The sequence below is a fragment of the Tachypleus tridentatus genome, chromosome 9 (genome assembly GCF_004210375.1).
Source record: "Tachypleus tridentatus isolate NWPU-2018 chromosome 9, ASM421037v1, whole genome shotgun sequence".
NCBI lineage: Eukaryota > Metazoa > Arthropoda > Merostomata > Xiphosura > Limulidae > Tachypleus > Tachypleus tridentatus.
This window is the reverse complement of record NC_134833.1, coordinates 67201472-67218477: the sequence shown is the minus strand read 5'-3', so window position 1 is coordinate 67218477 and position 17006 is coordinate 67201472. Positions and strand designations below refer to the sequence as shown.

At 30.3% G+C, this 17006-nt stretch overlaps 2 protein-coding genes across 3 annotated transcripts in view; both read right to left on the bottom strand.

Annotated features, from left to right (window-relative positions):
* LOC143225380 (uncharacterized) overlaps positions 1-6913 on the bottom strand; it is a 65320-nt gene extending 58407 nt beyond the window's left edge. The window contains exon 1 of one of the 2 annotated variants that reach the window (XM_076454666.1): positions 6746-6913. The gene's annotated coding sequence lies outside the window, so the exon portion shown is untranslated. The remainder of the gene's footprint in view (positions 1-6745) is intronic. The other variant, XM_076454667.1, reaches the window with a different exon arrangement.
* Positions 6914-9170: 2257 nt separating this feature from the next.
* The window catches only part of LOC143227387 (protein NEDD1-like), a 30875-nt gene continuing 23039 nt past the window's right edge, over positions 9171-17006 (bottom strand). The window contains exons 8-10 of the mRNA XM_076458839.1: positions 15966-16495; positions 14919-15032; positions 9171-13028 (exon numbers count right to left, since the gene is read on the bottom strand). Coding sequence (XP_076314954.1) covers positions 12924-13028; positions 14919-15032; positions 15966-16495 — 749 coding nt within the window. The 3' untranslated portion in view covers positions 9171-12923. The remainder of the gene's footprint in view (positions 13029-14918; positions 15033-15965; positions 16496-17006) is intronic.

Genomic DNA, 17006 nt, shown 5'->3' with positions numbered 1-17006 from the left:
ATCAATCATTGTTAACTTACATATAGACATTCGTTGTTCACATTACCAGACAGTGTTAACTTAGGTATAGACTTGTTCACATTAACCAGTTTTAACTTACGTATGGACGTCCGTTGTTTATATTAACCAGTGATAACTACAGACTTTCCTTGTTAACATTAACCAGTGTTTACTATACACGTATTCACATTAACCAATGTGAAATATAAACGTCTGTTATTCACACTGACCAATCTTTACTGTAGACGTCTATTACTCACATTAACCAATGTTAACTACAGACTTCTATTACTCATATTGACCAATGTTTACTATAGATGTATATTACAACTATTAACCAATGTTTACTATAGACGTATATTATTCACATTAACCATTCTTTACTATAGATGTATATTATAAACATTAACCAATGTTCACTGCAGATGTATATTATTCACATTTACGAATGTTAACTGTAGACGTCTATTATTCACATTAACCAATGTTTACTATAGATATATATTATAAAGATTAACTAATGTTTACTATAGACGACTAATATTCACATTAACCATTGATAACTATAGAAGCCTATTATTAATATTAACCAATGTGAACTATAGATGTTTATTACTCACATTAATGAATGTTAACTATAGATGTGTATTACTTACATTGACCAATGTTCACCATAGACGTCTATTATTCACATTAACCAATGTTAACTATAGACGTCTATTACTTACGTTAACCAATGTTAACTATAGACGTCTATTACTTACGTTAACCAGTGTTAACTATAGACGTCTATTATTCACATTAACCAATGTTAACTATAGACGTGTATTATTCACATTAGCCAATGTTAACTAGAGACTTATATTACTCACATTGAGGAATGTTTACTCTCGATATATATTATAATCATTAACCAATGTTCACTACTATACACGTCTATTATTCATATTAACCAGTGTTAACTACAGACATCTATCATACTGATCAATGTTTACTCTGGATGCATATTATAAACACTAGACAACGTTAAGTATAGACATCTATTATTCACATTAACCAATGTTAAGTACAGATTATATTGTAAACATTAACCAGTGTTTACTATAGATGTGTATTATAAACAGTGAACATCTAAGGAGTTGAAGTAGCATGCTTACATGTATCTCATCCGTGGGTAAATGAACCAGCACATTCACTAATAATAGTTTGTATTTAGCTAGTAATTATTCAAACATAAGGAGAAATGTCACAAGTTTCATATCTATTATTTTCTTAATTAATTGAACATCAATTACTATACGAGTATTGGTTTCTATTGTGTTGTTATTATGGATCTCGATCTGAAAGTTAGGGGTAACGTATTGAGCAATACTTTCACACAACTTTTATATGTATGCGTTTCCATATACATATTTTTAGATGACTAATTTTTCTCTAATTACAAAGCCACACACATTATCAGGCTTACTGCTGAGCCATATGGTGGACCTTTTATTAACTATATATAAATATTAAGTAAAAATACCAACCGGTAAATTTATATACAAACCAAACCCTCTGTTTCTATAATCAAGTGTTACCTTCAAACAACTTAACTCACTATAATCCACAGTTGATCATAAGGTAAGGGATAATAATCTACACTTGTCAAAACTTTAGTTTCATAAAATTATCTGACCATAACGTAAGTGATAGTAATTAAAACCTAAGATTTACAAAAAGGTTTCTGACCATAACGTAGGTGACAGTGATCAAAACCTGACAAAACTTCAGTTCTACAGAAATTTTTCTGACAATAACTAAAGTGATAGTAATCAAATCCTGACACTTTTACATAACATTTTCTGATTATAACGTGACAGTAATTGAAACTTCAAAAAAACTTTAGTTTTACAAAGTTCTCTCACTATAACGTAATTGGCAGCAATTAAAATCTGACAAATCTTCAGTTTTACACAAAGTTCTTTGATGATAATGTAAGAAATAGCAATTAAATCCTTAGAAAACTTTAGTTTCACAGAAAGTGTTCTCACTTTTAGGTTAGTGATACTAATTAGAACCTAACAAAACTTTAGTTTTACACAAAGTTTTTGATGATAAGTGATAGTAATTGTAACCTGACAAAATTTAGTTTTACAGAAGGTTTTCTGATCAAAATATAAGTGATAGTAACTAAACCTGAAAGTTTTACAGAAAGATTTCTAACAACAAAGTAATTGACAGTAATAAAAACGTGACAAATCTTTAGTTTTACACAAACTTTTCTGACCATAGTGTTAGTGACAGTAATTGAAACCTACTTAAACTTAAATTTCAGAGAATGTTTTCTGACCATAATGTAAGTGACAGTAATTAAAACCTGAAAAAATTTAGTTTTGCACAAAGTGTTCTCACCATAACGTCAGCGACAGTAATTGCAACCTCAGAAAACTATGTTTTACAGAGTTTCCAACCATATCGTAAGTGAGAGTAAATAAAACCTGACAAAACTTTAGTTTTACACAAAGTTTTCTGACCATAACGTGACAGTAATTAAAACAGAAAGATTTCTAGCCACAAAGTAAGTGACTGTAATAAAAACCTGACAAACTTCCCTTTCACGGAAAGAGTTCTGACCATAAAGTAAGTGATAGAAATTAGAACCTGACAAAACCTTTATAGAAACTTTTGTGATCATAAAATAAGTGATAGTGATTAAAACCTGACAAAACTTTAGTTTTACACAAACGTTTGTGACCATAACAAATTAGTAATTAAAACGTGAGAAAACCTTAGTTTGACAAAAAGTTTCTGACTATGACGTCAGTGACAGTAATTAAAACTTGACAAAACTTCAGTTCCACAGAAAGTTTTCTGACAATAACGTAAGTGACAGTAATTAAAACCTGAAAAAATTTAGTTTTGCACAAAGTGTTCTCACCATAACGTCAGCGACAGTAATTGCAACCTCAGAAAACTATGTTTTACAGAGTTTCCGACCATATCGTAAGTGAGAGTAATTAAAACATGACAAAACTTTAGTTTTAGAAAAAGATTTCTGACCATAACGAAGTTACAGTCATTAAAACTTGAAAAAATTTTAGTTTTACAGAAAGATTTCTTACCATAACGTCATTGACAGTAATTTAAACTGACAAAAATTCAGTTTTATAGAAAGTATTCTGACAATAAGTTGACAGCAATTAAAACATGACAAAACTATAGTTTCAAGAAAGTTTTCTAACAATAACGTAAGTGACAATAATTAAAAACACATAAAACATTAGTTTCACAGACAGATTTCTGACCATAACGTAAGTGATAGTAGTTAGAACTTCATAAAACATTAGTTTTACAGAAACTTTTGTGATAATCAAGTAAGTGATAGTGATTCAAACCTAATAAAACTTTAGTTTTACGGAAAGTTTTTTTCGCCATAATGTATATGACAGTAATTAAACCCTGACAAAACTATAGTTTTACAGAAAGTTTTCTGACCGCAACGTAAATGATAGGAATATGGAACCTAACAAAACTTTACTTTCACAGAAAGAGTTCTGACCATAATGTAAGTGATAGTATTGAGAACTTGACAAAACTTTAGATTTATAGAAACATTTGTGATCATAAAGTAAGTGACACTAAATAAAACCTGAGAGAATTTTAGTTTTACACAGTTTAATGACTATAACATGACAGCAATTAAAACCTGACAATACTTTAGTTTCACAGAAAGTTTTCTGACCATAACGTAAGTGATAATAATTAAAACATGATAGTTTTATAGAACGTTTTCTGACCATAATGTAAGTGATAGTAATTTAAACCTGCAGAACTTTAGTTTTACAGAAATTTCTTTAACCATCACGTAAATTACAGTAATTAACACCTGACAACACTAGTTTCACAAAAAGGTTTCTGATCATAAAGTAAGTGACAGTAAATAAATCCTGAAATTATAGGCATTTTACGACCATAATACAGAGATGCCAACCATTACAATTTGAGCGTAATCATTATGATTTCGGCGTATTGATTACGACTATACGCTCATACAGACAAATATTACGACTTGTTGCAACTCCCAAATTATTAATGATAAATTGTTCTCCCATGGCTTGAAAAGGGTGAAAAGAAAATTTCTAGTGAGATACAAATAAATTTTGATAATAAATAAAAGACATCGTTCAAATGGCTACTTGCGATAATCATGTTTATGCTTGAAATAATAAAAAATATTTGTATCTCCGACGTCTACCAATAGTTTGAGTGCTGTGCTCCTCCATACTGAGTACGTAGGGGAATCCATAGCTACGTCATCAGTGCTTGTCAGCCAATCAGCGCTCGCGTAGATGGGTATTTCTTGTTTTCTAAGCGGCATAGAAACACCAATGCGATCGTTCCCAAGATGGAAAAAAGAGGCCTCGTTCACCAGATTGTCTTGTTTCTGGCAAATCTAAAAGGACTAAAACTGTAAAATGGCTCTGTCTACAATCATTACTCTCAGTCATTTGAAATAGTTGGCATCTCTGCATAATGTGACAGTAATTAAAACTGGGAAAAATTTAGTTTTACAGTCTTCTGATCATAAGATTAGTGTTAGTAATTACACCCTTACAGAACTTTAGTTTTACAGAACGTTTTCTCACCATAACGCTAGTGATAGTACTTAAAACATGACAAAACTTTAGTTTTAGAATGTTTTCTGTCCATAACGTGAGTGACAGTAATTTAAACCTCACAAAACTTTAGTTTTAGAGAACGTTTTCTGACGATAACTATAGTGATAGTAATTTGAAACCTGACAATAGTTTTACACAGTCTTCTGATCATGAGATTAGTGTTAGTAATTACATCCTTACAAAACTTTAGTTTTACCGAACGTTTTCTCACCATAACATACGTGACAGTAATTTAAACTTGGCAAAACTTTAGTTTTAGAGAAAGTTCTATGACGATAACATTAGTGATAGTAATTGAAACCTGAGAGAACTATGTTTTACAGAGTTTCTGACCATATCGTAAGTGAGAGTAATTAAAACATGACAAAACTTTAGTTTTAGAAAAATATTTCTGATCATAACGAAGTTACAGTAATTAAAACCGAAAAAACTGTAGTGATCATAAAGTAAGAGATAGAATTTGAAACCTAACAAAACTTTAGTTTTACACAAACATTTCTGACCATAGCATTAGTGATAGTAATTGAAACCTAACAAAACTAATTTTGGAGACTTTTCTGACCATCATGTAAGTGACAGTAAATAAAACCTGACAAAACTTTAGTTTTACAGTTTTCTGACCATACTGGCAGCGACAGTGAGTAAAACCACACAAAACTTTACTTCCACAGAAAGATTTCTGACCACAATGTAAGTGATAGTAATTAGAACCTGACAAAAAATGTGGTTCAACGGAAAGTTTTCTTACCATAACATAAATGACAGTCCTGGCAAAACTTTAGTTAACAGAAAGTTTTCTGATAATAACTAATGTGATAGTAATTAAACCCCGACACTTTTGCAGAACGTTTTATGACCATAAAGTAAGTGATAGTAATTGAAACCTGATAAAACTTTTACAGAAAGTTTTCTCACCATAACGTAAATGACAGTAACTAAAACCTCAGAAAACTTTAGTTTTACAAAAAATTTTTGATGATAAGTGATAGTAATTGTAACCTGACAAAATTTAGTTTTACAGAAAGATTTCTGACCATAAAATAAGTGCTAGTAGTTAGAACCTGACAAAACTTTAGTTTTACACACTTTTGTGATCAGAAACTCAATGATAGTAATATAAACCTGACAAGACTTTAATTTTACAGAAAGTCTTCTCGCCATAACGTATGACAGTAATTAAAACCTGACAAAACTTTAGTTTTACAGAAAAATAATTACCATAAAGTAATAGTAATCCTAATATGATAAACTTTTCATGTTATCAAGGATTTTCTGAATGTGGGGTCAGGAATAGTTATTGAAACTTGGGAAAATTAAATTTTACCAAGTGTTTTATGATTGTAATACAGACCTGAGAAGAAGAGAATGAAGGAAAGACGACGTTACATTTACGGTTGATACTTGGTGGGTGCACGAGGCGAACTAGGCCTTGGTAAACAGTGATATCGCAAACCAAAGCAATGTCCATTCAGAACAATTCGCAAATCGCGTGTTTGGTCATAAAACAATAATCTTCTGGTTAACCTGACCAGACAATATACAACTAAAGTTTGTTGTGCGTCATTTTAAAACGGTGTGAAACAAGCTTACATAGCTTAGCAATGTGTTGAAAGTGAAAAAACAACGTTAGGTTCAACGTAACACATTCATACTAAGACGTTTTATAAGCTGTAGACTTTTATATGAACAATATTACTAACAGCTGAAAACTAATGAAACACTCAAGAAGTACGAAGAAAGTTTTTATACTAACACTGAATAAACCTTATATTATAACACGAGTTTTCAGTAAAATGTTTACATCCTCGTGTATATAAACAATGTCTACATCATCATGTATATAAAAATGTATACAACTACAGCTTGTTGAAATATCGACTAAAAAGTAACCACTACAGGTTATTGAAATATTAACTAAAAGTAACCACTACAGATTATTGAAATATTAATTAAAACGTAACCATTACAGATTATTGAAATATCGACTAAAACGTAACCATTACAGATTGGTCTTTGCTAAGATTAGTAGTCAAATATCATATCTTCAATTACAAACTGAGGATTTCTATTAACTAAAAACATACCTACGATCAAGATGAAGTGTTTATATTTGTCTGCATACATAGACAAACAGGACATTATGGTAGGACTAACTAAAGAAACATACTGTTGTGAAACCCTTTACAAACCTTTAAGCCACGCAGAGACACAAGCAAAGCAGATAACTGAACTTATGTGCAACTGCAAACCTCAGAATAGAATAATTTGGGATTGTGAAGGAAGTTTTTGGTGGAGAGCCAAGCTGAAAACAGAACACCGTATGGAGCTGCTCCAAGTTAGATGGTAGAAATATACGTTATATATATTTAGAAAGCTATCAAATCAAAAGAAACATTTTCATCAGAAAAAAAAAGGAAGATACAGAGCACAGGAGTATATTAGTTGTGACGTAACTTAAATAAAAATACTGAAATCGTTTCTAACCTGTTTTGAAATACTATTTGACAGTGTTCTGTATGAATATATTTCAAGTACAATATTAATTACTTTTAAGTGTTTTTTTATAAATATAACTACGCTCTTCCCTTTACAAGAATAAATTAATATGTACATTAACTAGGCAGGCACACTGTAGAAACAACCTCGCTGACAATGAATGTGTTTCATCTTTTTCACACAAAATTCCGATGGACTGTAGAAGAAATTTTGGACAGGCAATATCTTTGATGATATTCAAGTAACATATCAATCGTATGTAATTTTTAATTTGCAAATGATCCCCTAGACCTAACTTGGACAAGTTTCCTATCCGAAACATCTTAGCTGGAACACAAGAAAAATGAGGAAATCAGTTTGGGTGATGACGTTGTCCTAAAAAAAAAAAAACAAAAAACGTGATTGTTTCAATCTTTACCTTTTCTACAAAGATTCTCCAGAAACTGAAGTCATCATCTACAGGTCATACGTCTATTTATCTTTAATAACAAACATTCATACAGTGTAACCAGTTTGATAATACACATTCATAGAGTGTAACCAGTTTAATAACACACATCCATACAGTATAACCAGTTTGATAACACATGCATTCTTTGTATAATAACAAACATTCATACAGCATAAACAGTTTGATAGTGCACATTCATATGGTGTAACCAGTTTAATAACACAGACCCATACAGTGTAACAAGTTTGATGACACACAACATTCTGTTATACTAACAAACATTCATAGAGTATATAACCAGTTTGATAACACACAACATTCTGTTATACTAACAAACATTCATAGAGTATATAACCAGTTTGATAACACACAACATTCTATGTTATACTAATAAACATTCATGGAGTATATAACCAATTTGATAATACACAACATTCTCTGTTATACTAACAAACATTCATAAAGTATATAACCAGTTTGATAACACACAACATTCTATGTTATACTAATAAACATTCATGGAGTATATAACCAATTTGATAATACACAACATTCTCTGTTATACTAACAAACATTCATAAAGTATATAACCAGTTTGATAACACACAACATTCTCTGTTATACTAACAAACATTCATAAAGTATATAACCAGTTTGATAACACACAACATTCTCTGTTATACTAACAAACATTCATAAAGTATATAACCAGTTTGATAACACACAACATTCTATGTTATACTAACAAACATTCATAAAGTATATAACCAGTTTGATAACACACAACATTCTATGTTATACTAACAAACATTCATAAAGTATATAACCAGTTTGATAACACACAACATTCTATGTTATACTAACAAACATTCATGGAGTATATAACCAATTTGATAATACACAACATTCTCTGTTATACTAACAAACACTCACAGTGTTTCATCTGATAATGATGTCATAAGTAAAACATAATGACTGAAGTTTGATAACACACAATTTTTTTACAATAACATACACTTGTACAATGTAACCAGGTTGATAACAAACATTAATCAGTGATGTCGAGAAAACACACTTGTAGAGAAATATATATGCAAAAACGGTTCGTTTGGGTTGAGAAAATATTTTACGTAGAAAAGCGAACAACATTGCGACCTTCTTCGGTCATTGTTAGTTACACAACTCCTTCCAAACATGTGGTCAGCTTCCGGTCAGTAACCTCTTTCTTTCTTTGTGAACCTGACGATGGCCAAAGAAGGTCGAAATGTTGTTCGCTCTTCTACGTAAAATATTTTCTCAACCCAAACGAGCCGTTTTTGCATATATATGATAACAAACATTGTCTGTAATAGTAAGACATTCATATGGTGTAACCAGTTTGATAATGCACACATTTTGTGTTATAATAACAAACATTCATAGAGTGTAACCAGTTTGATAACACACACATTCTTTGTTAATCCTTTCACAAAATAGCACCTTAAGCATTTCATAGAGAAATAAATAAATACTTGTACAACAAGTAGTGCATGAATATTCTATGATAAAAGAACACACCATAGAAGATAGAACAAATCCTTTACTAATGAATAATTGAATACAAGAATATTTTCAGTACACATTAATACAAAACATTTCACAATAATAAACCAATAGGAGTATAATTTTATATACCTGTTTACTTTAATAAGTGCTACAAGTACAAAAGTAACAATCCAAGTCATCAGAAATGTATGATGTGTTTCACTTGTGGATACAAATTACAACATGGTGATAAAGATAAGTACTTTGGTGTTCTATATTAAATGGTAAAAAAGGTTGAGTCAGCTTCTCTCACCTGATAGTAATCACCTTTTGAGTTCCCAAAAACAGAATATAAAGTAACACACAAGATTTTAGAAAAAAATAAAACATAATGACTGAAGATATTGAAAACCATAGGTAAAGACTTGTGTCATCACAGACTGATTCTATGTGAGTCTATCACCGAAAATGGAGATATTCACTTTGTAGAACTAACAGTTCACTAATGCTGTATTTACTGAGAAAACCATAGGTAAAGACTTGTGTCATCACAGACTGATTCTATGCGAGTCTATCACCAATAATGGAGATATTCACTTTGTGGAACTGACAGTTCAGTAATGTTGTGTTTACTGATAAAATAGATAAAGTTTAAATTGAGACTGGTAAATTTATCATACATTGAACTTTAAACTTGATATTACATGAAGAAAATAACATAATAATAATAGAAGAGGCTTCTACATATTCACTTTGGCAATACCATTGTCTGTGAGGTCAGCTGTGTCATTAGTGTAATGAGAAGGTCTTGGAAGCTCTGGACCCTTTCAGGACCAACCCAATGGTGCCCACAGTCAGCTCTAGGGGGTCTTGGGTACCACTGGATATTCAAGACATAACCATGTAACACAAAGCTTTCTTTCCTTCTGCATGGCTTTCTGAAGTTCTGGAGTTTACTTTCAATAATTAGTTGATACCAATATAGCCAGAAAGGTTAAGAGTTTGATCTTAAATAGAAAGAGTCATGATAGACGTTGTGACGTCACAATGAAACTCTGATCGGTCAGAGAACTTGGTCAAAATTGAAGGTTAAAGTTGTAATGGCAAAGTGATGATGATTATCTGTTCTTAAATTTAGGAACATAAAAATAAAACTACTGCTGCAGTCAAGTGACTAATATAGGCTTACATGTATTGACACACATATTTTCTGTAGAATGCATAACCCTTTTTTGAGTCTCGCACTTCATACTGTTGTCATTGCTATGGCAACAGATAACACCAAGCCTAAACCCAACCATACCTCTTTCTCTATCACCTGGTTGTTACACAAAAAAATGTTATAGGTTCCTGTGAGAAAGAAAAAAAATGGGGTGAGACTGCAAACCATGGTACCTACACGACTAATAAAAACAAATTAGGTAGGTCATCAGGTAAGCACTAACTACAACACACTGAACCTGAGAATCCATTAAAACAAACAAATTATCTCCCTCTTTTCAGTTAGTCAGTCTAGCACTGTTGTTACTACTTGATTTAAACTCTGCATGCATCTCATGGCACCTTGTACTGCACAACTGTTATGAGTAGATCAAAAATGTGTTTCTGTGAACATTTCTATTCACATGGTTGAAAATATCCTTTTACAACCAAATAAAACATTGGGAACACCAAACTTATCTTTCACATAATACTTGTTATTCTTTGTGAATTTTATTTTCTACAGGGAAAGCTTTACTTTATCATATAGTTTTCAGATCAATCCAATTTAAACATCCCTGCTTATTGCTAGTGAAATAACGGATCAAACTTTGTTTTCTTGCAAATGTAAAGTGAGTATAATCATAACTTTTATTTCTCTTGTAAAAATTCAATACTTGCCAAACATTTCAGTGTTAAAACTGAAACTAATATTATAACTGTTTTGTTTCTATAAAAAACTAAACGTATTTTGTTGCTGATTTGTATTCTCCAAACTGCTGCTCATTCTTTAGGATCACATTAATATTTGAATTCACAAAAAAAACCAGTAAAAACCCAACTAGTTGCTCTAACTTTTTTAAACTAAAAATTAAAAGTTTATTATTCTCTCAAGACTTTTGTAGTCATATATGCTGACTTACGATACTAGAATCTGGGTATTGATACACACAATTGACAGAGGACATACAGTCCATTGTGTAGTCTTTGTGCTTAACTTCAAAAAAAAAAAATGAACATGGATCATTCAAACACACTTAAAATAACCTTCTATTTTACAAATTATATTAATGTGGATCACAGAGAAAATCATTTGAAATAACTGTCTATTTTACAAATTATATCGATGTGGATCATTGAGAAAAACATTTAAAATAATCTTCTATTTTACATAGTACATTAATGTGGATCATTGAAAATTTAAAATAACCTTCTATTTTATAAATTATATTAATGTGGATCATTGAAAAATATTTAAAATAACCTTCTATTTTACAAATTATACTAATATAGAACATTGAGAAAAACAATTACAATAATCTTCTATTTTATAAATTATATAAATGTGGATCATTGAGAAAAATATTTAAAATAATCTTCTATTTTACATAGTACATTAATGTAAATCATTGAAAAATTTAAAATAACCTTCTATTTTATAAATTATATTAATGTGGATCATCGAAAAAACATTTAAAATAACCTTCTATTTTAAAATTATATGAATGTAGATCATTGAAAAAACATTCAAAATAACCTTCTATTTTATAAATTATATTAATATGGATCATTGAAAAACACATTTAAAAAACACATTTAAAATAACCTTTTATTTTACAAATTATATTATTGTGGATCATTGAGAAAAACATTTAAAATAGCCTTCTATTTTATAAATTATATTAATGCACCAATGTTTTACTTTTAATAAAAAATGCTTATGAAATGTTTGAATAAATTTTAAAAAATTTATTTTCTAAGTTGAAAGACATCATAAATTTGTTTGTAGTGCTATCTATTGGGTCAAAAATATATTTAAGTTGTGTTTAACATGGGCACTGGTGTTTACATGTAATATATCTAATGATGTTTATATTTTTGAGAATACCTAAGGGGCTTGCTGTAAATATGATAATAAATATTTAACTATTAAAAACAAACAACCAAGACCTCAATGTGGTGCTTCCACAAGTTTTTATAACCAAATAATTCAAACAACCAATTTAAACTAAAATATTGTATGATTTTACTCTAAAGAAGCATGATGTGTTAATAATTATAAGAAATAATTAAAACCTCCAGTCAACTGGTATTTGAACTTAATACTTCAACTTGAGACACATTATTAAGTGTAATAAAGGTAATGTTACAAACAGGGAATGACTTTTATATATAGATTACAGAATTACCACATAACTATACAATCTGGCATAATACAATTGTTATTTAACCATACAATATCTGATGTAATAGAACTATTGTTTAACCATACAATATCTGATGTAATAGAACTATTGTTTTACCATACAACATCTGATGTAATAGAACTATTGTTTAACCATACACCATCTGATGTAATAGAACTATTGTTTAACCATACAATATCTGATGTAATAGGACTATTGTTTAACCATTTAAAAAATAAGTAAAAACTTTCAGTAATGTTAACTGTCTTTGTTATGTTAAGTGCTAGATTTTAAGGTATGCCCTAAACTAGCAGTATTAGTTGTTAATACCAAGTCAATAACAAAAAATGCATACCTCTCTCCAAAAGTTACTGGTTACAACACACAGTATTGTGCTATTTGTTTCTAAAAATTAGATTTTAGTTCTTTGTTCTCTTCTTGCAGTCTTTCCAGTTCATCTACCAGTTGTTCATTCACAGAATACTGACGAACCAAAGAATGAATATCTGTCTACACAAAACATTGAAATAACACTTAGGACTTATAAGAAATCATAGATAAACAGATTTCTTCATAATGACTTCAGACAATCATCATATTAAGATAAACACAACCAAAAATGTAGAAATGTGAATTGTGATGGTGCAATCCATTTTTGTGCCTGTTGCAAAGGGTAAGGGTATCTTATACCAGAATATAAAGTTAGAGTCTGCTTCAAGTGTAACCAGTATTTCCACCAGTGAAACAAGCTATAAGAAATGGAGGGGACCTCACATGTTCTACACTTGCAACATTAGAATTTTTGTATCTGATGTTGATGGGTGAGCAGTCCAAATTTCTAGAAAGGAAGCATTGAAAGTATTACAGAAGAAACTAACACAGCTTGAAGTTCTACACGAAGAAGACACAAAGCAACATAAAAATAAATACAAAAAGATAAGGTCAAAGAAGATGACTGATAGTACTGTTATTTAGAAAGAAGAAATGGACAAAGGTAGACTGAAGTTCAAAATGAAATGGTTGCTGAGTGAGAAAAGAGGTTTTGAGATTAGATTTTCAGTTGTTTAAAAGTGATAATGAAACAAAGGTTCTAAATGTATAAATACAGCCATTGGTTTCTTCTATCCTAGTGTGATACAAAAAAGAGAAGATAAAAAAAAAAGTTTGATAATTCAGGAACCAATAGGTTTAGTGGATATGAATAAAAATTTGGTTTTATGCATACTTTTGTGCTTTTGTTTTAGTTTCATTTATTGTTTTGTTTGTTTATTTACTTCATGAATACATGTTTTAGAGGCCCAGCATGGCCAAGTGGTTAAGGCACTTGACTTGTAATCCAAGGGTCTTGCATTTGAGTCCTCGTCACACCACACATGCTCACCATTTCAGCCAAGGGGGCATGATAATGTGATGGTCAGTCCAACTATTCATTGGTGAAAGAGTAGCTCAAGAGTTAACAGTGAGTGATGATGACTAACTGCCTTCCCTCTAGTCTTACACTGCTAAATTACGGATGGCTAGTGCAGATAGCCCTCGTGTAGCTTTGGACGAAATTCAAAACAAACCAAACTATGTTTTAGTTAAGATATTTAAGGTACAGAAAGGTATACAATAGAACCCATGAAGTCGTCCACAACATAGTGAAGATCTGTGGAAGAGTTTGGGTTTAACTCATCATAAAGCATCATTGACTGAGATCCAGTGACTTCAGTGTGCAATAAATTGTTGAATGATCATGTTTCTTTTGGTACTCTGGTGATATGAGGAATCTCTGTATAAACCTGAATATGCCTAAAGTCCCAAATGAATTGTTTCCAATCTAGAAGTTAGGGTGCTGACAATAAAAAGTAACAAGTCTAAATTACTTTATTTACAGACCTTCTTTTATGATACATGTTTTGCAAGCTTACTAAAAATGTTGTGTTTTAATAATATGTCAAAAAGTGCTGAATGATCCTCAAATTTGGCAACTTTACAAATTCTTTAACATTTTCACCATGTTTATTTGCTGGCCATATTAGTCATTTTAATGATCAAATCTGTAATATGGTCTATACATATCAATTAATGATTTCACTGATCAAATCTGTAATATTCATGAAAATTAATGATTTCACTAATCAAATCTGTAATATGTTCTACACATGTCAACTAATGATTTTACTAATCAAATCTGTAATATACATTTCAATTAATAATTTTACTGATCAAATCTACAATATGTTCTATACATATCAATTAATCATTTTATTGATCAAATCTGTAATATGTTCCATATATGTCAATTAATCATTTTACTGATCAAATCTGTAATATGTTCTATACACATTATTTACTTTCAGATGATTACCATGTGATAACTAATATACCATGAATATTACAATAAACTAATCTGTTTACCATTTGCTCATTGAGCAGCTGAACTATTTCCATGTGAAGATTTAACAGATCTTTATGTACAGAATCTCTGAATTCTTCTACAGCATCCTTTACTGCACGGTACACACATTCAGCCTATAAAATAAAGTTGAACTTTATATAATATATAAAAACCAAGATAATCCATGATCCAATTACATTCAGTATTTTATACAGATAACAAGACTTTCTAACCAACTTCCTATCATCAGGATGACAAACTATGTTATTGTTTAATCTGTATAAGAGAATATAAGTAATATATAGTTTGATTAGTATTCTAACAAGTGGTGTGGATGATCGTAAAATATCATTTTACAGAATGTACTTAGCTTTGGAATATACCTTACTTCATTGTCTGTTAGTAAAAACATAATGTTTAGATAAACAAATAGGCAAGATGACAAAAACATGTGTATATTACCTAGAATATCTATTAACCATAGATGCAAACCTTTCTGATACAACAATTCTTAGTTGTCTGATACTCATCGAATAATAGTTATATGCCTTAACCCACCTGGCCATGCCGGGCCATAATAGTTATATCAATAACATTTTTAAATGTGTTTTATCCACTTATCATCTTAATATTCCATTCTAGTTAAAGTCACATATATAAATTATATTTATCTGCTTCCTACAAGGTGTTAAATATTTGTATAATTAATACTTGAAACCATCAGTATGTGGTGAAACTCCATAACTGAGAAAAACAATAATGTTTCACAGATACTACACTAACTTGACAATTACCACATGGTATCAGTCATGATTTAACACACAAACCTTTAGCTTAAATTAAATTAATCAGTGTTTGATTATATGAATTAATTATTGTGTTGAACAACCATACCTCAAGATGTAGGAAAATGTAACCAAGTCAAAACTATGTTACTAAGAATTTGTTATAACAAAAATCTTAAATACGTATCTTCACAGAAGGTTATAGCATCAACTTTAAGTACATTTTAAACAAAGTTTCTAATATTCAAAAATTAATTTGTTGTTTAAAATTAAAACAAGTACCTGAAAATCTGATGCCAATCTCCTAGAATCACCAACAACTTCACTGCCCAAATTTTTATCTTTCTGAATGCTTATAGATTTGGGCCATGTGTAGTTTTCTGACTTTCTCATTTCTACATTACCACTGGAACTGTTGGGTTCTGGTTCTTTTTCTCCCATTTCTACATTACCATTGGAACTATTGGGTTCTGGTTCTTTTTCTTCCATTTCTACATTGCCATTGGAACCACTGGGTTCTAGACCTCTTCCCCACATTTCTACAATACCATTGGAACCACTGGGTTTAAATTCTTTTCCCCACATTTCTACATCATCATTACAACAAATTGGTTCTGGTTCCATTTCTACGTCATCACTGCAGCTACTAGGTTCTGTATTTCTCAATGAAATATCTTTTGGTGTTTTTGTTACATCAGATTGATACAAACAAGAGGAAAAATCAGACTGACCAGAATACAAAGTTGCACTATCCTCAAATGAACCACTTGATAGTTTGTTCTGACACTCCACACCACATTCTTTAATTACACCTAAAAAATATGCAAAGGAATTTCCATCAAGATGTTTGTCTCTGCAAAAACACATCAGTAGCAACATTTTTACATGTACATAAAATGCTTCAATGAATAATTACAATTTTAGTGGTATTTATTTTCTATGTGTACCCACAGGTCATGTCTCCCAGTGAAAACCTTAAACAATGTACAATAAAATAGTTAGGTAAATTTTCTTCACCTATACCCACATGTATATTCTAACAACATACAATAAAACAGTTGAGTAAATTTTCTTTACCTATACCCACATATATATTTTAACAATGTATAATAAAACATTTGGGTAAATTTTCTTTCCCTATACCCACATGTGTATTTTAACAATGTATAATAAAACGTTTGGGTAAATTTTCTTTCCCTACACCCACATGTGTATTTTAACAAAGTACAACAAAACAGGTAAACTTTCTATACCTATACCCACATGTATATTTTAACAATGTACAATAAAACAATTGGGTAAACTTTCTTTCCCTATACCCAC